This window comes from Nicotiana tomentosiformis, chromosome 2 (genome assembly GCF_000390325.3).
Source record: "Nicotiana tomentosiformis chromosome 2, ASM39032v3, whole genome shotgun sequence".
In the NCBI taxonomy this organism is placed as follows: domain Eukaryota; kingdom Viridiplantae; phylum Streptophyta; class Magnoliopsida; order Solanales; family Solanaceae; genus Nicotiana; species Nicotiana tomentosiformis.
The window spans coordinates 84061310-84086201 of NC_090813.1; the positions used below are offsets into that span (position 1 = coordinate 84061310).

General features: G+C 35.2%; 2 protein-coding genes and 1 non-coding gene across 3 annotated transcripts; 2 read left to right on the plus strand and 1 right to left on the minus strand.

Moving 5' to 3' along the window:
- Window positions 1–6485: 6485 nt before the first annotated feature.
- Window positions 6486–8406, plus strand: LOC104094563 (LEAF RUST 10 DISEASE-RESISTANCE LOCUS RECEPTOR-LIKE PROTEIN KINASE-like 2.7). Its single transcript, XM_009600525.4, has 3 exons — window positions 6486–7459; window positions 7779–7814; window positions 7933–8406. Exons 1-3 carry the CDS (start codon window positions 6643–6645, stop codon window positions 8058–8060), a joined length of 981 nt encoding a protein of 326 aa, XP_009598820.1. The 5' UTR covers window positions 6486–6642; the 3' UTR covers window positions 8061–8406.
- Window positions 8407–8683: 277 nt separating this feature from the next.
- Window positions 8684–10689, minus strand: LOC104094566 (probable pectate lyase 16). Its single transcript, XM_009600528.2, has 4 exons — window positions 9955–10689; window positions 9629–9732; window positions 9363–9501; window positions 8684–9169 (listed from the first exon to the last, which is right to left on the minus strand). Exons 1-4 carry the CDS (start codon window positions 10687–10689, stop codon window positions 8948–8950), a joined length of 1200 nt encoding a protein of 399 aa, XP_009598823.1. The 3' UTR covers window positions 8684–8947.
- Window positions 10690–19794: 9105 nt separating this feature from the next.
- LOC117276363 (small nucleolar RNA R71) lies at window positions 19795–19901 on the plus strand. The gene has a single exon (XR_004506630.1). It is a non-coding gene; the product is annotated as a small nucleolar RNA R71 (small nucleolar RNA).
- Window positions 19902–24892: the final 4991 nt, after the last annotated feature.

Below are 24892 nucleotides of genomic sequence, written 5' to 3' on the forward strand. Positions count from 1 at the left end.
GAAATACTTTATGCTATCTTTGATGTGATATAATTCTTGGAGACGTGATGACTTTAGTCTTTGGATAACTAAAGTAGGATGAAATTGACCTTCAATAAGACAAATACAAGAAGAAGACAGTTAAACCTCAATAAATTAGGGACAGTGGAACTTTACAATTACTTAAACGTTATACTATTATATTGTTCAATAGTAAGAATATATTAGCATATACTCCTCCTGTTTCATTTGGTGAATCTCTTTGACTGAGCACGATATAAAAGATATAAAGAAAATTAAAATTTGTGATCTTAGACATATTATAAAATTTGTATACCCAACTATGAAATTATGTAATTAAAGGTAAACTTAGAATGATAAAATTAAAATAAATTGATTACTTTCGTGGGCTTCCCCAAATGGTTCTTACATTAGTCGATCAAAAGGAAATAAGAAAGCTTGCATAACAGATAGGTGAGACCAATGACCATGTTATTTAGAGGTGTACAAAAAGATCGATAAACCGCACTAAACCGATAATTCGAGTCAAATCGAAAAAAAATTCGATTGTGGTTTGGTTTGATTTGATTTGGTATTGGAATAAAAAATCCGACCATAATTGGTTTGGTTTGGTTTTAACTAAAAAAAGTCAAACCGAAACCAAACCAACCCGATAGTATATTTATACAATTTTTAAAAGTATTTTATACTAAATATTTCTTAAACTTTTTTTATAGATTTATCTTTTAACGTATTATTTCAAGTTTGGACTTAACATTCTTGAATGATAAATAAATTTTATAGCCCATAAATATAGTAACTCAAACAAAGTTCAAATCAATATTAGTTTATAATGAAAATGCATGACTTAGTTTATGTTTTTATTTAGTGCTTAGTTATTTAATTAATATTGTAGTACTTATTAGCTATACTTATTTTAGCATGGTCTGTATAGTATTTTTAGATTATGTTAATTTTAATTATGACTTATTAATTAGCAATATTTGCTTATGCTATGGAATATTTTAGTATAATACTATGACTTATCTCATATTATTGTGTTATTTTCTAGAAAAATATATTATATAGTTATCTTACTAGGACTAAGAAATATTTGAAGTACAAGTTAGATATTTTGTGTTATGAAAATGACTTTACCGGAAAAAACCCGAAAACCCGAGAAAAACTGAGATTGAGAAACCTGATTTTGTTGGTTTGGTTTGGTTTAGAGATTTAAAAACCCGATACCCTTGATTTGGTTTGGTAATTGAAAAATCCGAACTAACCCGACCTATGTATACTCCTAATGTTATTCTATGCGCTCCGATTATACAAATATTACTTATTTATTGAATTACACATTATCAATTTTCTACTTACTTGTATACCTAAAGCAAGCTCATAAATTAAATTTGAAATATTGAATATTTCCATTTTAGTAACAAGATGCAACTAGCATAAAAGTTCAGTTTTCACAACAGCTGGTTTGTTATATGCTATTTATCTAAGGAAAGAAAGAGTTTTGGGATGTTAAATAATGGTTTACACAGTAATTTATATAAGTCGCATGGATAGCATAAAAGAAGATGTTTTATGGGATTTATTTCTTTAGATAAACATAAATTGCTGGTATCTTAAAGTTACATATATTGTCTTTTTTTTTTTGGAGAGGGCCATGAAAGAAGGTCCAAATTAAACAATCTGATTACAAAGTATAATTCCATGTTTGGTGAGGTCTCTATTTCTTTTTTGATTCTTATAAAATTGCTCCACTAGACAATTAGACTATTAGTCCCGTGGGAATTGAATTGCCATATTTGAGTGGAAATTTTAAGAGAAAAATGGTGTAAAGTTGAAATTTGGCAGGCAGCAGCTTTGAGTAGGTTGGACCAACAAGTCTAAATCAAAGAAAAACCATAGACTTATAGGACTTTATTGACTAATCTCTTTAATTTTCACGAGCTAACTTACGTGCATCCAAGGGAGAAATTAAAATCAAAGAAAGATACTTTTCAAACTTTATATTTTCTTCCTTCTTTTCTTTTACCTTTCTTTCTTGTTTGAATGCATTGAGAAGGATGTGCTTTCTTGCAAATCACATGGGAAAAGTAAATCGCACTATGCAAGTTTGTTACGACGAATTTTGACTGAGCAAACTGTTTGTAAGGGAAATTGATTTCGAGTTTCTCATATAAAAAAATCACTCATCTAATCAATTCAGCCAACCCAACGGGCATGCGCCTTTTTTGATAGTGATCAAAGTTGCATTACTTGGAAGACGTATTATCAGGGGAAGCCTTTCCTTTCAACTTTTGATTTTGATTTGGGACCTAATCCTTCTTTTTTTTCAACTAGTTTCTTTTCTGATTCAAAGCATCCTTCTAGAGCAAGAAATTTTAGCTCTCCTAGATGGGGACCAATTAACTTTCTTGAAAGCCTAGTTTTGGCAATCTTTTACTAGTCACTCACTCTTCTCTTTAATTAGTAGGATGCAAAACCAAGTAATTAGTCACAACTACAATTAGGACCAACTTAGGCATTTGTACTTTCGGTAGTTTGTCCCGCTTTTCTAGGGTTTGTTTTGTTTGGAGTTCAATGCATTTATGAAAAAAAATACTTTTTATGAAAATCGTGAGATTGAGAAAACTATTTTCTAGAATCACTACTAGAAAACTGTCTAAAATCGTACAGAAATACCGACCAAAATTGATTGAAAAACTAAAAAAATCGACCGATTTTTGGCCGACTTTAATTCGTCGAAATTAGGTTGGTCGGTAATAAATAGCGACCGAAGTCGATCGCAATTTTCAACCGATTTCGGTCGGTCAATAAAATTTCACAACCGACCAAAAAAGAAAAAATCTGCCGAAAAAATCGACCGAAGTCGGTAAAATATGCAATTAAAAAATGCACCGCCTGAGGAATCGAACCGGAATCTACACTGTGGCAGGATATTATTCTACTACTAGACCATTGGTACATTTTAGTTTAAGACTATCTTTTATTTTATTTGTACTCTTTAATTGCATTTTCGCGCGAAAATAACCGACCGATTTCGGTCGGTTTTTTGAATATTAATTTTCATTTATTTTATATGAAAAACCGGCCAAAATTGATCGGTTTTTTGAAAAATAAATTTCACGGGATGCCATAATAGTTTTCCGCATTTTTGCGCAAAAAAAACTTGACGGAAGTCGATTGGTTTCGTAAATAAATATTGAAAAATAAAATATTTTAAAATGACGACCAACTTCGATCAATTTTTCAGTCGATTTGCCGAGGTCGGTTTTGACCGAATTTTTTGCAGTGAATCTAGATGGACTTGATAGGTAATTAGTGTAGACGACTTGTATTAATATCAGAGAGTAACTGATGGAGCACATGGATGACGTTTTCGTGATAATTTTGATAAAATAAAGATTGACAATGATAACATTCACATGTTGCTTGAAACGAGTCATTTTCCTATTCGAGGAAATACTTTTATTAGATTAAGAACTGCCATATACTTGAAGATTATATAATTGATAGAAAGCATTTTCTAAGAAAATATTATTTTACGCCGATCAAACACTATCTTAAACTTGTATCTTGAAATTTAAAATGATTTTGTATTTTCATTTCCATGTCATTTCTCACTAGTTGGTCATGCAAATGACAAGTTTTCTAGTCTTAGTAGTGAATGGTAGATATGGATTTTTTATTTCTATAAACTGGCCTTTTGGTACACTGCAAACCTGCGAAGGTCCTTCTTTGGGCCATCTGTGTTAAAAGCCCAAATTTAAACTGGGATACGGCCTTGTGATAGCAAGAACAGCTTCTACACCGAAGACCCAAGGGACAAGCAGAAATGACACAAGGTAGCGGGCTGCTATTTAGGAATTAGCCAATACATCCTGAATTTCAGTTTTTTAGTTTAATATTTGGAGACAAAAATATCCTAAATTATCCTGAAGTTAGAATTTTTAGTTTAAAATTTTAGGAGAAAATAAGTACTTGCTAATGTCTAAATAGCATCCCTGAGAATGGTTATATGTGCACTTGCCCTAAGAGACAAAGATCTAAGCCCAATACGTATACTTCTCTTTTGGATCAATATTACTAAGGTGTTAGACCGCCTAGAGATTATAAGGCCCAAGATACGTCCAGAACCAAAAACAAAAAGGAAAAAAGAAAATGATATTGTATAGTTGCTCTCAAAATAATAGCCGATATATATATATTATATACAAAAAATTATATATACAATTTTGTGGCTATATAATGTAAATAGTTTCGCTAGCCGGCTAAAAAGTGATCTTCGCCACCAAAAAAACTTAAATGTACAGTAATCCTTTCTATCCGGAACATTTGACAATGATTTAATAAAATTTAATGAAAAATGGAAGATGGATAAGTATTCATTTAAAATTAATGTCCATATTGCTTTCCTTTTTTAAATTCTCTTGAACTGTAACATCTCACTTTGGTAATAAATTACCAAAAAGAATTAATGTCCCTCCGTTTTCACATTGAAATTTTCGTTTAGTTTTGCATGGAGATTCTGTTCATTATTTGTTCAGGAAATATGTGAGCAAGATGTTAGTTATATATTTTTGACCTTTTTTAAAATTAAAAACTTATCTTTGTATGAAGAACTTTAAAACTAAGACAAGGGGCGGTCCGACCAATTTCGTGGCCTAAAACCAAACTTTATGAGAGACCTTAACTTTTTTATATTCTCCTAATAAGTCTTTCTCAATTGACAATATATAGCTAATTCATTTAATATCTTTGAGACATTGTTGATCTTAGGTAAGGTTTTATCAATTTTAATTTTGAAACACTTTTTTCCGCTGAAGCAACGGTAATAGGAGTTATTAACATTATTCTATAAGTAATATAAGCATTTAAAAAATAATCAAACCTTTTTATTTGATTGAGTTTATCAATTAAATTATTATCTTCTAATTGTACTATTTTTCTTAATATTTTTTATTCAAAAAATAAATCTAAACTATCAATATCTGGTTGATTATTATGATTTAAGGAGCATTCAAGATGAAGGCAATATTTTTTCAAATTTCCATCAACTAGTGATCTCAGTTTTTACCGCTAAATATAAAACTAAAAATATTTTCATATGCCTCTAATTGTTCAAATCTATTTTAAAGTGAAAAAATAACCTTGTCTACTACTCTCTCCAGTCCATAATAAGTGATTTTTTTGGCTTTTATTTTGGTCCAAAATAAGTGTCATTTTATATAATCGAGAAGGAATTAACTTTATTTTTTTAAAATTTGCCCTATTTACATATCTCAATGTGTCAAGTTAACAACATATAAATTTTAATTAAGGATAATTCAGTCAAAATATATTTTTATTTTAGGAGTCAGTATTTTCTTAAGGGGCACATCAAAGTTTAAAAAGTCATGAGTGAGTATGTATAGAAAGTAATCAAAAGGACACTTTGAGAAATTTTGAGATTTCACTATTAACATTCTTCTCAAATTATTTCTTCCTATATATTATACGTTTCTTATGAAATTCGGGTTCAATATTAATTTCAAATGCAATTTCCTTGGCAGAAATCAAAGCAATTGCAAATCCTTCGTATCTTTATTTGTTAAATAAAAAAATTAAACTTTTTCACTTCACATAATTTTAAAAAAAAATTAATATATAACCTATTAGGTGTGTTTGAGGCCGTCTTTTTGCAAGAGTTACTTATATTAGTGGGATTTTATTTGTTTTTAGAGAAGTGAACATATTCTACACAGAGTAGAATGGAAAGATAGACATTGTATTCGAGAACAAGAAGGTTATCAAAATTTGAAATAATACCGAAACTGAAAGTACCCAAAATTGGAAATCTACTTTATCATAAAAACATGAAAACATTGAGAATAATTTTGTCAATGGTTCCTCAATTGATTCTTAAAGCGAAAACAGCCATTTTTTTTAGGCAATAGAATGGAGAATAGTTGAATAATAAAACAAATGTAAAACAATACTATGCAGGAGTTTCGACAATATTTGTGCGGAAGTTGGAATAATATTTTTTCAAGTTGAAGTTGAAAAAAGGAGTTTGTAGAAGTATCAAGTGTGTTTGCTCATGAACTTTACTTGGAAATTTTCTTTAGCTACAATTAAAAATTTGTGACTGGAAACCAGTGTTTTAGATGAAATACAAATTCAAAGCAATATTTCAGTAATATTAATTAAAGTTCAAGTAATATGTCACTTGAAACTCAGAACTTTATAACGAAATTAATATTTGTAAATATTGAACTTCAGAAATACTGATTCACTGCTAAACTGATCCTTTGGTATTAGATAAGAAAAGTAATGTGCAGCTAATCTTCATAATGGAATTAGATATTACTACTGCTATTCGTTCCAATTAAAAACATGTTTTTTTTCTTTTAAAAACTTAAAGTTATCTTGTTCTTAATCAATTTTAAAAAAAAACAAGGTAAAGCAAAAGTATTTCCACTGCTCCACCTTTTACAACAATGAAGCTTCTGAAAAGAAAAAGAGAAAAAGTGAAAGGTATATAAAGCAAAAAACCAACAGCAAGATTCTCTTTAATCAGCATAAACACTTTCCTAATGCTACAGTCTTCCTTAACTATACAAATCTTGGTACAGAAGATCAATCTCAGCACCTACAATTTAGTCTCACATGGCCATTTCATTAGCAAACAACGGGACATTAACTCTGTCCATCTTTATCATTTTTCTTACACTTCAATTTCTGATCATCACAGAAGCTCAATCAAGTATCTGCAGAAATTCTTGTGGTGATATCCCAATTCAGTACCCTTTTGGCATTGATGATGGCTGTGGAAGTCCATACCATAGGCATATTCTTGTTTGTACAGGTGGTCAACTTCAACTTAGAACTCCTTCTGGTAGATATCCTGTTAGAAATTTAAGCTATACTGATCCACATATTCTTGTAACTGACCCCTTAATGTGGAATTGCCTAGACGGTGACAATTTTCGACCAACCAGGCCATTTAGTCTAGATACTAGCACACATTTCACTTTATCCCTTGAAAATGACTACTTGTTCTTCAATTGTAGTGAAAGTGATGTGATAGTTGAGCCAAAACCAATGTTCTGTGAGCGTTTTCCTGATAAGTGTGATTCAACATGTGATAGTTCGAGTTATCTTTGTAGGCACATGCCTGAATGTCCTTCTGCATTGAGGAGTAGCTCTTGTTGTTCTTACTATCCCAAAGCTACTGAATCTTTGAGGCTAATGTTGAAGCATTGTGCTAGCTATACTAGTGTGTATTGGAGAAATCTTGGTGCAACGCCCGCGTTTGATCAGGTCCCTGAGTATGGGATTAGAGTTGATTTTGATATTCCAGTGACTACGCGATGCCTGCAGTGTCAAGATACTGCTAAGGGAGGGGGAACTTGTGGCTTTGATACAGAAACACAGGATTTCTTGTGCCTGTGTGACAAAGGGAACAGTACAACCTACTGTAATGGTATGTCTGAAGAATTTAAGTTATATACACTAAGTATAATTTAACATGTTAGAGTAAGTTATTCATCGAATCTTGTTATATAATGTTACTGGCAATTACCATTGTGTAAATATTTTTTATACCGTCAATGCATAGAACTTAAACTCACGTTTTGAAATGTTATTGTAGCATCTGAAAAATGCTGTCTATTTTCTATTTTTGTCATTGTTGCTTGATTTTCAAAATGCATCAGTACTAAAGGAATGTTTATTAATTATGTTAAGGTAAGTCTTGATTAAGTATATATGGCTCAAGTTGATTTATTTTTAATTGTTTGTAGATAGTAGGAGCTCTCACAGAAGAGGAGTTGTTGCAGGTACTTATTAGATTTTATTGATCTATGACCAATTAGTTTGCTAAGAGGTTTCAACTACATATATTTCTTTTTTTCCTTTCTGAGATTTCTTATACAAAATCTATTTGAAATGTTGCAGGAACAGCAACTGCAGTTTCAGTTGCAGGGGCATTTGGAATAGGAGCTGGTGTATGGTACTTGAAGAAACTGAGAGCCAAAGCACCAGTAACTCATGGTGTTCAAACCAATGAGAATAGACTTTTCTGAGAGAATCTTTTGAAGTAAAAAAGAAATTGCTGTATTTCTTCTTTTCTTTTCCACTTTTCTTTACCATTTTTCAAGTTTTTTTCCCTTCTCTCTTTTAATTTTTTTATATAGCATAATCTTGCACTTTAATTGGTTCTGTTTGTAAGTTAAAGGAACCAACTTTTTGGTCTTGCATGTTTGGCATTGCTTGTATGTGGAGTAAGGAATGTCTTAGGGAAAACTTTGCTGCTCTGCACCTTGAGGTCATGTTTGTTACACAATAGCCGGACAAATTCACTGTTTATTTTTTCTAGCCGGTGTACATTGATTATACGCAGTTATACATGAATTAAACATATATTATATATCTGCTGGCTATTTTTTAGTTTAAGAGATTAGGTGAGCGGCTATTTGGGTTAATTCTTCTTTTTTCAGCTCCCTTTCCTATGGGAACCAAATTCGGGTCTAAGTAAAGATTCCAAGAATACCCAAAACCAGTTAAGTTGGTTGATTGTATAATGTATAGTTCATCTATTTGATTACCTCTAATGTCTAGTTTTGAGCTTGAACTTTTGTTGCAATCTGTACTCTTGGTAGCAGAGCTAATGAAGATTATAGAAGCATATACAACTCAACAAGCGATACAAAAGTTACTCCTTTGATGTTATATTACACCCTTCTAAAATCCATTGTCATTCTCAAAAAAACAAACAGTGTGCTATAAACTATGAGGAATACAACTTTCTCCATATCTCAAAGAAACTTAAAACTCCAAAATCCTGAATCTTTCTTGAACTTTCTAAATATGGTATACGTTAAGTGTAAATTAAACTTTGAGGCATTAAAAAATGCTGCCAAAGATATACAGGGAATGGTGATTGGAAAAGGAAAGAAGAAATTTTGTATAATTAGCAAGGTTCATTGACAACACATTGAAGAGGACCAGCATCAGAAGTTAAAGAGGGAGTTAACGATCCTTGAGCAACAATAAACGATTGTCCTCTTGTGTATTTTGGAGCAATACTTCCATATCCAGATGGATTAAAATATGCTCCATTCAAAAACACATCCTTGGAAGACCTCCATTTCCAACTCTTCCATCCTTTTTCTTCAGTCTCCCTCTTAGTGACCTGTAATATATATCATAACTAATATAAGATCATCTATATATAGCGATGCGATGGCATAAGTCTAAGTTGTTTTTTGTCTCTAGTTTCTAAATTTGTGGTTCTCAGAAAAGTAAAACTTCAAATTGGAAAAGGAATGAAGAAGTGAATATATCTGATCTTCTTGACACTGAAGAATAGCTTGATATTTGCATACCTCTTTGTTGTAAGCTTTGTCAGGAGCAATGAAATAATTTCCCTCACTGAATATTGTTGGATCTGCACTCCCACCAATGGCATACATTAACCATTGATCATAATAATTATTGGCCACATGAGCATAACCATATCTAACCCTGTAACACAAATTATTGTCAATAATTGAATAATCTTAATTATTGTTGAATACTAGGTTCAACAGCGTCTTACATTCACAATTCCAAATTATTGTGATTAATCTTGGATAATCTCTTAATTATGTACCTTGGCATCCTTTGAACTAGTTCACGGCCAAAATGGTTGAATACTACTGTGACTTTCATGCTTCTGTCTGCAGTATATTGATCATTGTGCCCCAACAACATGACCTGGAAATTTGATTTAAGGTCAGAACTAAAAAGATCACCTCATCTTTCTGTCAAAGGTGGATCCAAGATTTTATTTCATTTAATGTGGATTATTGTACAACCGAATCAATCAACCATACCTCAATTTCAAGTCAGTTGGGGTGACAACTTATTATAAATGTACATATTTTTTTTTAAAAATCACTACATATAGTTTGACTCGAAAAATTGGAGATCACTTACTTTGTCATGCTCAGTGAAGTAATTGTTGGAGATAGTTACTGCAGTTGAAGCATGAATAACATCGAGTAGGCCATCCGTTGCACGGGCAAGATAACAATGATCAATCCAAACATTCAACGAACCAAACACACTTATGGCATCACCATCAGAGCCTAATCTTTCACCAACATGTTCAGGACTACTACGAACCATCCCTTTTTTACCAGGCTTACAATCATGGATACTAATCCCATGAATAATAACATTTGTAACATAGTCCAATGTAATGCATGGACCATTAGAAATCTCAACTTTTGCACCTCTGCCGTCTATAGTCTTGTGACTATTGACCATAAGCTCATTCTTAAGTGTAAGTACCATATCCCTTTTGAAAATGATCCAAAGTGGCTCGGACTGAATAACGCCATACCTAAGAGTGCCTGGTTCAGGATTTGCAGGATCATCAGAAGGGTCAGTGACCACGTAAATGTCACCATATTTACCTCCTATAGCATTACTTCCAAAGCCTATTGCACAATCTGCTAAAGCCTTGCGATTGGATGACCAATCGTGGTTCAATCTCCAGCACGAATCGATGACATTAAGGAGGTTTTTGTGAGGCTGAGGATAATAACTTGGAAGATAATCATCTACAGCTTTAGTTTCATGTTCATGACTTGGTTTACTAGCTACTACGGTAGAAACTGAACATATTAGAAGCCATGAAAGTAGTTGGAAGGAAGTTGATTTTGCCATGGCTTATGAGATACAACGAGAAGCACAAGAGTGAAATTTAAATAGTCTGTAGTAGAAGTGGTTAGCATGTTGGAAATATGTCAATTTCAACTAGCTGTTTGGTGAGGTTTTGGGAACTTAATTATGAACGTGAGAGCACGAGCTACAAAATATAAAAGATACGTTGAACTATTTGAGTAAGCATTGCCTAGGTGCAAATATTAGCATCATAATCATTGACTGAAGAAAGAATAAATTATCCAAGTTTGAGCTTTGCGAGTGCAAAAGTGAGACACGTATTTTCTAAAACGTTAACTGATGTAGTGGAAAATAAGGATCATTGTTTAATAAATTGGAATATCCTACAACAGTACATTATTTAATAATCATGAAACCAAGACCCTGCCACGTAACAATGTTTCCACTCTCACATAGTGGTAGCGCTTAACCTGAGTAAAACTAGCTAGGTCACGCACGTTAATCAATTTTATCTTGTCAAACTTTTAATCTCGCGCGGTAACACTTTTCGACAACAACAGATTCACTTTAGATAATCACGTCTTCGTTAAGTATCGTGCAAAATGACCACTAGCCTTTTCTAATGTATTTCAGAAACTGATTTTATGAGGTCTTGTTGTTTCTCCTTTCAGCTGATTTTATCGCAAAAACTGATTTATTGTGTTCGCATCCTTCTAACAGCCTCATTCACTGGTGTAATTTTACTGGATTGTTGTTGTTGTTGCACCCTTCTAACAGCGTTAGGAGCCTGATTTCAACTAAATCTGCCTCTTCTTGGTTATTTTTTTCTTTTCCCCCCTCTTTCTTTTATTTTTGTTGATAAAAATGGTGTCGAGCCAATTTATGCACACCTCGACATGTGTCTGGTTTAGGATTTAGGGGTCATAAATAGTACTATCATTTACAACGTAAATGTGACCATTTTCGGCTCCCATGGCATGCATCACTTACCGAAGCCTTTTGCATATTTTGCTAAGACGTGGTTGATAGGTTATGTGCCCTGTTATGTTTTTATGATCTAACAAACTTAATGATAAGAACCAGATGGGGAACCTGTTACACATCCTCAAAGTGCTCAAGAACAACAAGTCTCAAGTTGGGCATAAGTTCCAACATTCATAGTCAAAAAGACGACAGAGGGAACAGATGAACATTAGTTCCCTTGCTGACTGTACCAGTCAACTACTCACAACTGTAAAGCCGCTGCAACTGTTCCTCTGCACACATGCAACAGTGTGAATAGTGCAACAACTACTTTATGGGGAATGCTTTGTACCGGATATTGCTGCAACTTTATTAACATGAAGCAATGAAGAAAACACACACTTGCACATCCGAGAATTAATCAAGTTTCCTCTCAAGTGTATTGCCATCTTGCAAGTGACTTCCTGGCTTCAAGAACAAAGAACAACATAACGAAGGACCAGTTTCCAGCATTGTGTTATTATATGTCCTTAGTTGTATTGCACATTTGTTAGAGTGATTTACTTGTAATTCCTACTTAGCTTAGCTAGAAGCATTGTGTAGGAAATTATTTGTAAAACCATAAACCTTGTGTTTGTGTCTTGGCTAGAGTTAGTCGAGTTATGAGCTTTGTAATAGAGTTATTACAAAGAGGCTTGTAATAGAGTTATTACAAGCGAGTGAGGGATTAAGAGTTTAATTCCTAGATTACAATAGGTTGTAATCTAAAAGTTGCTCGGTTAGTGAAGTTAAAATCCTACGAGTGTAAGTCGTGATTTTTAATCCCGTGAGCTGAGAGTTTTCCACGTAAAACTCTGCTGTGTCATTTACTTATCTCTTATTATGTGTATTCTGTGGGAACTGATAGAGAACCTGGTTCTCTATACAGTTTGGTGGACCCTAAGTTTCTATCAATTGGTATCAGAGCAGGTTCTTTCTATCGGGCTAACACCTAGAAAGGATCCAAATGACTGCTCCACCAAACTTTGAAGAAGGTCAATCAACCTACAGACCACCAAGATTCAATGAAGTACTATGGATGGTGGAAGACAAGGATGCATGACTTTATAATGGTTAAAGATTCAGAGCTCTGGGATGTTATCTGTGATGGACCCTTCGTCCCTATGAAGACCACTAGCGAACCAGCAGTGACAGTTCCCAAGACAAGAAAGGAATACAACGATGCTGACCGCAAAGCTATAGAGAAGAACTTTTGAGCAAAGGATAAAAATGCATTAACTGTGGAACTAGGAGAGGTAGAAAATGAGAGATATGATCTGGTAATCGCAGTGGTTGACCTAAAAGAAACCATCGAGGTTCTAAAAAAAGAAAAGGATGTTCTGATTAAAAAAATTAAAAATATAGAAAATGAGAGAGATGACTTATTGGTATTTGTCATGGACCTAAAAGAAACAATCGAGGAATTAAAAAAAGGGAAATAGTTCTGGGATTATCCAAAAGGGAAAGGAAGTTGCAAGTGAGGCACACATTACACTTGAAAATGAACTCAAATTTATGAAATCTAGTATGTGTGCTGAACTTGAAAGAAATAGACAACTTCAATAAGATCTAGGCAGAGTTAAAAATGACCTAGAAAAATTTCTAAAGTGGACCTGGTCCTCTGATACAATTACTTCTATGTATGCAAGCAATGGTTGGAACAGGCAGAGAGTCGGGTTCCAAAAGGAAAAGACTCCCTACAATCTACATAACAAGTATGTTATTGTCCCTGATAACCGGTTTTGCACTCACTGTGGCAACACTGGACACTTTAAAGAAAACTGTAAGGCTAGAATTCAGTCCTAACAGAAAAACAAGGTTTTTGTTGAAAAGGTAACTGCTGCTAAGGAACCCAGTCCCTCTGTTAAAAAATGTGTATTGCCTGTCTGGACAAGAAGAAGTTTAATTCGCCCTTTTCCTCACTACAAGGGACCCAAACTTGTTTAGGTTCCTAAGTTTAATCCTTGATTCTCTTGTGCAGGAAGCAGTGAAAGGAAGCAACAAAAAATGGTATATGGATAGTGGCTGCTCCAAGCACATGACTGGAAGCATCAATGATTTTCTTTCACTCAAAGCCCTACAAGGAGGGAGTGTATCTTTTGGCAATGGCAAAAAGGGATACATTCTGGGAGTTGGAATAATTGGGAAGACACTCACCCACTCAATTGAAAATGTATATTATGTGAACGACTTGAAGTATAGCCTACTGGGCGTTTCTCAAATCTGTGACAAGGGAAACAAAGTGGAATTTGTGTTAAAAATCTGCACAGTCATAAATCTCGTGACTGGTGAAGTGGTCCTAATGGCAAAAAGATACAAAAATATTTATGTTACTGATTTTGAGTCCTTGCACAATGGGGATATCAGATGTCTGAGTGTTGTTGATGATGATGCTTAACTATAGCACAGAAGATTGGGACATGCAAGTTTTACGTTGCTGAATAAATTAGACAAGAAGGACCTGGTTCGTGGGTTGCCTAAGTCAAGTTTCAAAGATCACAAGGTGTATGATGCATGTGTGAAAGGAAAGCAAGTCAGGTCCTCCTTCAAGCCCAAAAAAAAAGTAAGCACCTCAAGGCCACTTGATCTCCTTCATATGGATCTGTGTGGACCTATGAGGGTTCCAAGTAGAGGAGGAAAGAAGTACATTTTCGTCATAGGGGATGACTACTCCAGGTTCACCTGGACTTTGTTCCTCAGAACCAAGGTTGAAACTTTTCTAGTGTTTGCTGCTTTTGTGAAGAAGATTCAAGTGAAGATGAGCTATAATGTTGTAAGTATAAGATCTGATCATGGCATGGAGTTCGACAATGCAAAATTTGACGAATTCTGTGCTGAAAATGGTATAAGTCTAACGAGCTCGAAACACACACTTAAATTATGCTTGCTAGTCAAAGATAGTATAGTATAATATCGTATCCACAGGGATTGGAGTTAAACAATATTTTCGTAGTTTCTAGATTGATTGCTATTCAAGAGAATCAACAATTGAGATTTATATTATTAATAACTACAATTAACTAAGAGTCTAAAGCTATTGATTAATGACAATCGAAACAAGGAATAAGCAAAGAAAGTTATCAGTGGGAGAATATGGGGTTCTGATAGGATAGGTGCAAGATAATTGTTTGGGATCTAACTCTAGATAATTCACTTCTAATGTTCAAGTGAGTCTCTCGAATTAACTCAATTATTAGTTCAAACGTTCAGCAAAAACTCCTCTCTCGATTAAGATTTAACCTCACAAGATGAACAAATTTAAGCACGTGAAGATATGCAAGAATGCGTAGTGGATTGGTATTTAGAAGAAAATCTCTCGATTATCGTCCTAACTAGGTTTAATCAATGATTCAACTAGCCTCTTTCAATTACTAAGAAGAATTAATGAACTCAACCAACAATATAATGCAAAGATATCACAAGTTATGCCTCTCTCGATTACATGAACAAGTGAATATAGATGCAACAGTTAAATCATCCAAAACGCTTCAATACATAAAACTAGAGTTATAATCCACAAACAATCATCAATACACCATATCCATAAAACCCTAAAGGGAACTACTCCATAGATATGGAGCAATTCATCACAAATAAAATTAAAGTATAGGAAAACATAAATTCAATCCAAACTCGGGTCTTGAGTGAGGAACGAATGATGAAATCCTTGTGCTCGTGTTCTTCCAACTCCTCATTAGCCTCCTTAGGTCGAATATGTGTCAAAAGTCTAGAAAATAATATTTTTTCATGTATTTATACCAAGTAGGGTCGGGCCTAGATGAAATAAACTTCTCCTAGCCGAAATAGGATTGTCACTCTGTAAATATTGCACAATGCGGGGCATTAGTGGGGAAATCGAGAGAGCTAGTTCTGACAGGCAGTAAGAATTTTGCACAGCCACGGCGCGCCACGCTCCGCCCCACGTGCCGCACTAGTGCACTTTTCTTAGAGTGCTGAATTTTCTTGCGTTTTGACGTCCAGGTTTGATCCTCGACACCCGAACACGATCCCGGCTTAATCCCTTGGGATTTTACTCAAACTTCAAAGGTCCAAATCACTCAAATTCATTCCATAACATCTACATAGCTCGGAATCACTCCTACAAGGCATACAACACATAATTAGTGCAAAACACTATCAATTAAAGATCAAAACGAATAAAGTGCAGTAAATTGGAGTGCAATAAGCGACTAAAATACGAGATTATAGCCTACCATCAACACCCCACACTTAAACCATTGCTCATCCTCGAGCAATCAAACTATACTTCATATAGACACGACCGTTTTCAACAACTCTCATAAATCATCACATCAGGAATATTTAAAACAGATTAAGTACAATACCGTAACATCCTAGCCTCAAAATTTCACTCAAAAGCACCACGCATTATTTATAACCCACTCACTTATTCTAACACATAGGTCAACGATATTACCTTTCCTTCATGAATTAAGTGCCCTCACACAATAATAGAGAGTAGTTCCACACATAATAGAAATTAAGAACAATTAGGACCTCAAAATAGAAAGAATTCGCTCACTCTCGGAAACAACATTCATGTGCCGCAAAAGATGTACCATAAGTTTGCCCGTAGTGTACTACTCAACTAATTGAGATCATTCAGTCAAGGATCAAGTAGGACTTGAATTGGTTGTAATGTAAGCTGCGGGACAAGTAGGATACATTTAGATATAAGAGTGACTACACCTCCCTAGCACTTAAATACATACATTTCATTATTCAAAACCCCACACTTATGTTAAACCAAAACTCCACCTTCACATCAACAAATTCAAGTGCTCACGAGAGGTAAATAATTCAAATAGATGGTCAATTCAAACAAATGGGTAAGGCTTGTAATGTAGTTGCCAAAGAAACAGGATTACAGGCTCAACGGGATTAACTAAGATACATAACAATTATGTGGGTAATAGCATATAACTGGCTCAACAAAGACACGCCTAAATCACTTCCAAGATTGAATAAAACTACTATTTTGCTTTGTAAACTCGCAGGGCAAGTTCTAGACATCAAATGCGATGCACAGAATAACACAAAATCTCACACACACATGGCACATAATTCACTCAGGACCGGATTATCAAGTCACTCTAGTCAAAGCAGTTAAGCAAAGTTAAGATCAACCAATTTAAGGTACTTATACAAGAGTCAAAAAGTGAGCCTAAACGTCACAACTAAAGCACTTACTATTCTCAAGGCATACTAAATTTAAGAGCTATTTCTTTCGAATACTTCTAAAAAATAAAAATAAAACTAACTACACCCGGTTCAAACAAAACCCTTGGAAAAGCACCACGGCACAAAGAAAAACCAAGGAGGAATTTCACTACCTAACAAAAGAAAATATTTTTGTCTTTTTCTTTCGATTTTAATCCCTCAAGAAACCCGTCGAATGATATCCATCATCGGGAAAAATCAAAATTTTCGATTGTTTTTCAATTTTTATGGTTTTTTTTCAATTTTTCAACTACTACAACTAACAAAACTAACACATATACATACAACATACAATTATCCCCCACCCCATACTTTAAGTTGTGGCATGTCCCCATGACACACAATTAAAAAGCATAAGATAAAGGAAATTTCCATGAACATCTAGTCGGGGTCTGAGTTGAAGTAGGGCTCCATTCCTCGCCTTCGGACTAATGCGCACATCCAGGCAAACAGTTTCTTCTCAGAAATTTTGGGGTACACCCCACACTTATCTTTATCACTCAATGCAGCCTTCTCTTTTGAGCCCTTCACTTTCCATTCAACACTTGCAACTGGTGTTTCCTTTAGTGCCCCATTTTCTTCATTCATATCAAACGTCACCGTCTCCTCACCCACTCTAAGCATGAGTTTCCTCTTGTGTATATCCAATATTGCTCTACCCGTTGCTAAGAATGGTCTTCCTAAGATTAGGGGGACCTCCTTATTGTCCTCTATATTCACTACTATAAAATTTACAGAAAATACGAACTTATCCACCCGAACTAACACATCTTCCACTATCCCCTTGGGTATTAAGGTTGTTTAGTCTGCCAGCTGCAAAGATATTGGCACCAAACTTATCTCTCCAATCTCCTTCTCCAGTTTCCTATAAATAGATAGAGGCTTTAAGTTAATTGATGCACCAGAATCACATAAAGACTTATCAAAATCTATAGTCCCTAATGAACAAGGTATAGTAAAACTCCCTGGATCTCCACACTTTTGTGGGAGTTTATTTTGCAATATAGCACTGCAATGCTTTGTAAGCTTGACCACTAAGTAGGGGTGTTCATGGTTCGGTTTGGGTCGATTTTTCCCTAAAAAAACCAAACCAAGTAAGCCAATTTTTCAAATATTGGAACCAAACCAAATCAATTAAGTCGATTTTTATTGATTCGGTTATTGTCGATTTTTGTCGGTTTTTCGGTTATTTATCGGGGGTTTTCTTAAATATGAGATACACACTACCAAACGCATATTCCGACAACTATATTTTCAACATAACACTATCAAACTAATTTCTCTTTGAGAAATCTATCATTTACCAAGATATATTGATGATAATTGAATCAAATAGTGATGAATAATTTAAGTACTCAATTAAAAATTAATTATTTTTAACATGAAATAAATTCGTGTACTTAGCAAAAGAAATCTATCAACCAAACTAGAATGTAAAGGCAAAGAATTAGATTATTATAATAGTAAAGAACTAGACTAAAAATACAAACGACTAATATGTACTATAAAATTTTAGAAACTTTATATAAAACATATACATATATATAGGTTTAATAAAAAATTTAAATAGCTACTTTTATAGTCGGTTTGGTTCGATTTTTTTTAGTTATTTTTTTTATTAAAACCAAAACCAAGTCAAATTTGATAGTTTTTTAAAATACAAAACCAAAACCAAACCAAACCTAAAAAGTATCGGTTTTTTTGGTCTGCTTGGTTATGGGTTTGGGGTTTTTATGAACACCCTTACCACTGAGGTCTCCTCTATTTTCCTCTTCTTTGTCAGGATATCCTTCATAAATTTGGCATAAGCAGGCATTTGTGAGAGCACTTCTATAAATGGTAAGTTTATATGGACTTGTTTTAGCACATCCAGAAATCTCCCAAACTGCTTGTCCAATTTTTCTCTATATATCTTTTGAGGAAAAGGTAAAGCAGGCATATGCTCGCTCTTCTCAGGCTCCTCCCTTCTCAATTTTTCTTCTTCCTTCTTCTTCTTCTTCTTCTTCTTCTTCTTCTTCTCAGTTTTCATTGGGCCTTTCTTCTTCTTGTTATCATCACTTTTCAGCTGCTCCCCACTTTCTTTTGCAATTATCACATCTTTTTGGATTGGGGTGAGATCCTTCAACACTTGCCCACTTTTAAGGTCACAACATTCACTGTTTCTTTGGGATTTCTCTCAGTATCAGCGGGGAGAATTTCTGGAATCCTCTCATAAAATAGAGTGGCTAGCTGTCCAACCTGTCTTTCCATGTTTTGAAAACCAGTACCTATTTCTTTGATAGCTGCTTCATGTTCCCATATAGATGCGCTATGATTTTCAAGCCTCTCATCAATTTTCAGAATAAAAGCCTTCATGAGATCTTCTATGCCAGACTGAATGGGCTGTTGAGGTTGAAATTGCTGCCTCTGCTGATTTTGGAATGCTGAAGCTCTTTGTCCCTGGGGTGTAGAGTTATTTTGTTGCCATGCATTCACGGTACCCCCAGGTGAACTCCATGAAAAACCGGGGTGCCTTTGACCTATTGCATTTAGTTTCCCACAACATTCACTTCCTCAGTTGAGGCTTGACACTCATGAGTAGGGTGTCCTCTTCCACATATATCACAAGCTGCGTGAGGCTCACTTTGTATCGACGCTAAGTTCAGCTTCCTTATCTCTTTGGCCATTGCGTCAAGTTGTACCTGCACAGATGTGTTAGCATCAACCTGGTGAACACCAGTTGATCTTCTTCTTTCAGCACTCTCAGAAGGCCACTGATTAGCATCTTCAGATAACTCATCAAGAATTGTAACTATCTCCTCTGGAGTTTTTTTCATCAACGGGCCTCCAACTGCATTGCTCAATATTCTACGTGAGGCCGGTGTCAATCCATCCCAAAGGTCCTGGAATTGTATCCAGAGTTCAATTCCGCTATGTTGACACTTTCTAACAATCTCCTTAAACCTCTCCCATGATTCAAAAACAGTTTCATTCTCTTTCTGGCAGAAGTTATGGATTTCTCTTCTGAACTTGCCCGTCTTAGCTGAGGAGAAATATTTATCAAGGAATTTTTTTGTCATCTCCTCCCATGTTCTAATTGATCCCATGGGTAAGCTCTGAATCTACTGCTTTGCATAATCTTTAAGAGAAAAAAGGAATTCCCTTAGATACATTGCATCTTGTGACACATCATTGTATTGAAAGATGTTCATAATCTCCTCGAAGTCCATTAGATGTGTGTTTAGATCATCGTTTGGCTTCCCTCTGAAGACACAACAATTCTGAAGGGTTTGAAGAAACCCTTGCATTAACTCCAAATTGTTTGCTGCAATTGGAGGTGGTCTAACACTTGATAAACCTTGATTGTAGACCGGTCTAGGATAATCGCCAAGTGGTCTCCCAGGCAAGGATTGATGTTGATTAAGTCTGAGACCCCTCTCTTCTTCATAGATGTTCTGCGCATCTCTAATAGCTGCTTCCTCAGCATCCCGTGCAGCTTGTTCTCTTTATTGGGATGCTTCTTTCGTAGCCAAATCCACATTATCTTCACTGTTTCTAGCGATAAGTTCTTTGGTTAAAGATTGCCCAACCTTTTCTATTGTCTCTGTGAGATTTCTTTCCTTCTTTAGCTGTGGCAGTTGTTTTTCAATTTCTGGCTCGTATGGTAGCACTTCCTTCACAGAAGTTCTAGTCATGCACCACTCTGAACCTATAACCTGCGCACAGTCAAAGAACACCAACCGTAAAAAGGGAAAAATAAAATAATTAAAAAGAAAAATTCCAAAATTAGCACTATAAACTATTTCAAACACTATTGATTGCCAATCCCTAGCAACGACGCCAAAAGTTGACGCGCTCGAAACACACACTTAAATTATGCTCGCTAGTCAAAGATATAGTATAATATCGTATGCAAAAGGATTGGAGTTAAATAATATTTTCGTAGTTTCTAGCTTGATTGCTATTCAGGAGAATCAACAATTGAGATTATATGATTAATTACTACAATTAACTAAGAGTCTAAAGCTATTGACTAATGACAATCGAAACAAGGAATAAGTAAAAAAGGTTATCAGTGGGAGAATATAGGGTTTTGATAGGATAGGTACAAGATAATTGTTTGGGATCTAACTCTAGATAATTCACTTCTAATATTCAACCAAGTCTCTCGGATTCACTCAATTATTAGTTCAAACATTCAGCAAAAACTCCTCTCTCGATTAGGTTTTAACCTCACAAGATGAACGAATTTAAGCACGTGAAGATATGCAAGAATGTGTAGTGGATTGGTCTTTAGGAGAACCTCTCTCGATTATCCTCCTAACTAGGTTTAATCAATAATTCAACTAGCCTTTTTTTTATCACTAAGAAGAATTAATGAACTCAACCAACAATATAATACAAAGATATCACAAGTTATACCTCTCTCGATTACATGAACATATGAATATAGATGCAATAGTTAAATCATCCAAAATGCTTCAATACATAAAACTAGAGTTATAATCCACAAAAAATCATCAATAAACCATATCCATCAAACCCTAAAGGGAACTACTCCATAGATATGGAGCAATTTATTTCAAATAAAATTAAAGTATAGAAAACATAAATTCAATCCAAATGGGTCTTGAGTGAGGAAAGAATGATGAAATTCTTGTGTTCGTGTTCTTCCAACTCCTCCTTAGCCTCCTTAGGTCTAATATGTGTCAAAAGTCCAGAAAATAATGTTTTTCATGCATTTTTACCAAGTAGGGTCGGGCCTAGATGAAATCACCTTCTCCTAGCCGAAATAAGATTGTCACTCTGTAAAAATTGCACAGTATGGGGCATTAGTGGGGAAATCCATAAAGCTAGTTCTGACAGGTAGCAGGAATTTTGCACAGCCACGGCGCGCCACGCTCCGCCCCACGTGCCGCACTAGTGCACTTTTCTCAGAGTACGGATTTTTCTTGCGTTTTGATGTCCAGGCTTGGTCCTCGACCCCCGAACACGATCCCGGATTAACCCCTTGGGTTTTTACTCAGACTTCAAAGCTCCAAATCAGTCAAATTCATTCCATAATATCTACATAGCTCGGAATCACTCCTACAAGGCATACAACACATAATTAGTGCAAAACACTATCAATTAAAGCTCAAAATGAATAAAGTGTAGTAAATTGGAGTGCAAGAAGCGACTAAAATATGATATTATAGCCTACCATCGAAGTCATAATTTTTCAGCTCCAAGAACACCCTAACAAAATGATGATGTAGAGAGGAAAAATAGGACTCTTAAAGACATGGCAAGGACAATGCTGATCAACAGTGGTATTGTAAAATGTTTCAGGGCAGAGGCAGTCAACACTGCATGCTACTTAGTGAACAAGTACATGATCAGGTCCCTCTTGAACAAAACCCCGTATGAACTGTTGAACGGGAGAAACCCCAAGCTAACATATTTAACAACGTTTGGCTGTAAATGTTTTGTTCTCAATAATGGGAAGGAAGCACTGGGAAAATTTGATACCAAAAGTGATGAAGGAATCTTTCTCGGCTATTCATCACAAAGCAAAGCTTACAAGGTATACAACAAAAGAACTCTATGTGTTGAGGAAAGCATACGTGTGATCTTTGATGAATCACACCACATATGTGGGAAAGATTCACATGATAAGATTAATCAAGATGGAGAGAAGTTAAAGGTACCTGGTGAAGTCATTTATATGGCAAATGGAAAGGCTGACATGATGAGTCGGGTCAAGGAGTCAAATGAAGATGGTACAGTTGTATCTCCAACTGATATAGAGGAACCTAGTCCCTCCATCATAACAACTAAAGCAGAAAACAGAGTGGTTGATGCCGCACAAGGAACCCACGATGCTGAGGTGAGAACTGGCACTCATGTCTACAATGGATCTCATTCAAAGTAACACGGATCCTCTCACAATGAGATTCAGGTGTCTAACTGGAAACACAAAAGTTCACACCCTCTTCAAAATATGATCACTCTTCTTGACTCAGGGATTCAAACTAGATCAAAGTCAAGAAACTCCCTTGCCTTCTCAGCCTTTCTCTCTCAAATCGAGCCTAAAGATATCAAGGAAGCATTGAAAGATGCTGACTGGATTACTGCTATGCAAGATGAACTCCATCAATTTGAGAGGAACAACGTATGGCACCTGGTTCCTCGACCCTCAGATAGAACTGTTATAGGAATTAAGTGAGTGTTCAGAAACAAACTTAATGAGTTTGGGAACACAACAAGGAACAAGGCAAGGTTAGTAGTTTAAGGCTTCAATCAAGAATAAGGGATCGACTATGATGAAACTTTTGCTCCAGTTGCTCGAATGGAAGCCATCAGAATCCTTATTGCCTTTGCATCTCATATGAAATTCAAATTGCTCCAAATGAATGTCAAAAGTGCATTTCTGAATGGATATCTAAAGGAGAAAGTCCTCGTCAAACAACCACCCGATTTTGAATATCATGAGCATCCTAAGCATGTATTCAAACTTGACAAGGCATTATATGGACTGAACCAGGGCCCTCGTGCATGGTATGAAAGGTTGTCCAAATTCCTCCTTGAAAATGGCTTTATAAGAGGAAAAATTGACAACACCCTATTTCTAAAGAAATGGGAGAGGAACCTTCTCATTGTGCAAATCTATGTTGACGACATCATCTTTGGTGCAACAAATGATTCCCTGTGTGAAGAATTTGCAAAGCTTATGGGAAGTGAGTTCAAAATGAGCATGATGGGGGAATTGAATATTTTCTTGGGACTGCAAGTTAAGAAAACTCCTAAAGTCACGATGATAATTCAGCATAAGTACATTATAGAGCTCCTAAAGAGATTTGAGACGGAAGGTTCAAAAGTCATTGATACCCCTATTGCCACAGCCACTCGTATGGACATGGATGAACCTGGTTCTCCAGTGAACGAAACCATGTACATAGTTATCACTGGTTCACTCTTGTATCTCATATCTAGTAGACCAGATATTGTATTCAGTATGGGATTATGTGCTAGGTTTCAATCTAGTCCAAAGGAATCTCATCTGAAGGCTGCCAAGAGAATTCTAAGGTATCTCAAAGGAACGCAGGACCTGATTCTCTACTACCCTTCAGGAGACAATTTCGATTGATTGGGTATGCTGACACTGATTATGCTGGTTATCTAGTGGATAGAAAAAGCACTTATGGCATGGCACATTTTCTGGGATAGTGTCTGATTTCATGGGGTACAAGGAAATAAAACTCTGTGGCTCTTTCAACTGCAAAAGCTGAATATGTGGCAGTTGCCTCTTGTTGTGCTCAACTGTTGTGGATCAAGCAACAACTGGAGGACTTTGGTGTATTCTCTGATTGTGTGCCTTTATTGTGTGATAACACCAGTGCTCTAAACATGGCAAAGAACCCAGTTTAGCATAAGAGAACAAAGCACATTGATGTGCGACATCATTTTCTCAAAGATAATATTGAAAAAGGTCTTATCTGCATGAAGTTCTGCAAAACAGAAGACAAAGTAGTAGATATCTTCACTAAAGTACTGAGCAAAGAGCACTTTAAAAAGAATCGATTGACACTGGGGTTGATAAAATCAAACTGAGCACCTGGTCCCTCAATGATTGGCTATGAAAGAATGAATAGGTAAAAACAGCTAAAAAGTGTTTTCTGAAAAGTTCTAACTCATTTATATACCATTACAGGTAGACACGCATGGCAATTACAGAGCAAACAAGAAGCTAGTGTCATTGCATCTTGGTAAAAAGATGAGGCTCACATTTACAAACCTAAGTCGGGGAACATGGTTCCCTTGACTCAGTTTAGTAGTTCCTTTGTACTCTCATGCACATTATTTTAACGGCTGAAAACATTCCACGTCATTAAAATTTCAGTTTCTCTTTTCAATCTCTATGAACCCAAGCGTCGTACCCATTACTAAATGACCCGTCTACCCAGCAACATATACCCATTTGTAACGGGTCCCTCACCCTCTTTAAATAAACACAAATGTTGTCTCATTCATAACTATTCAC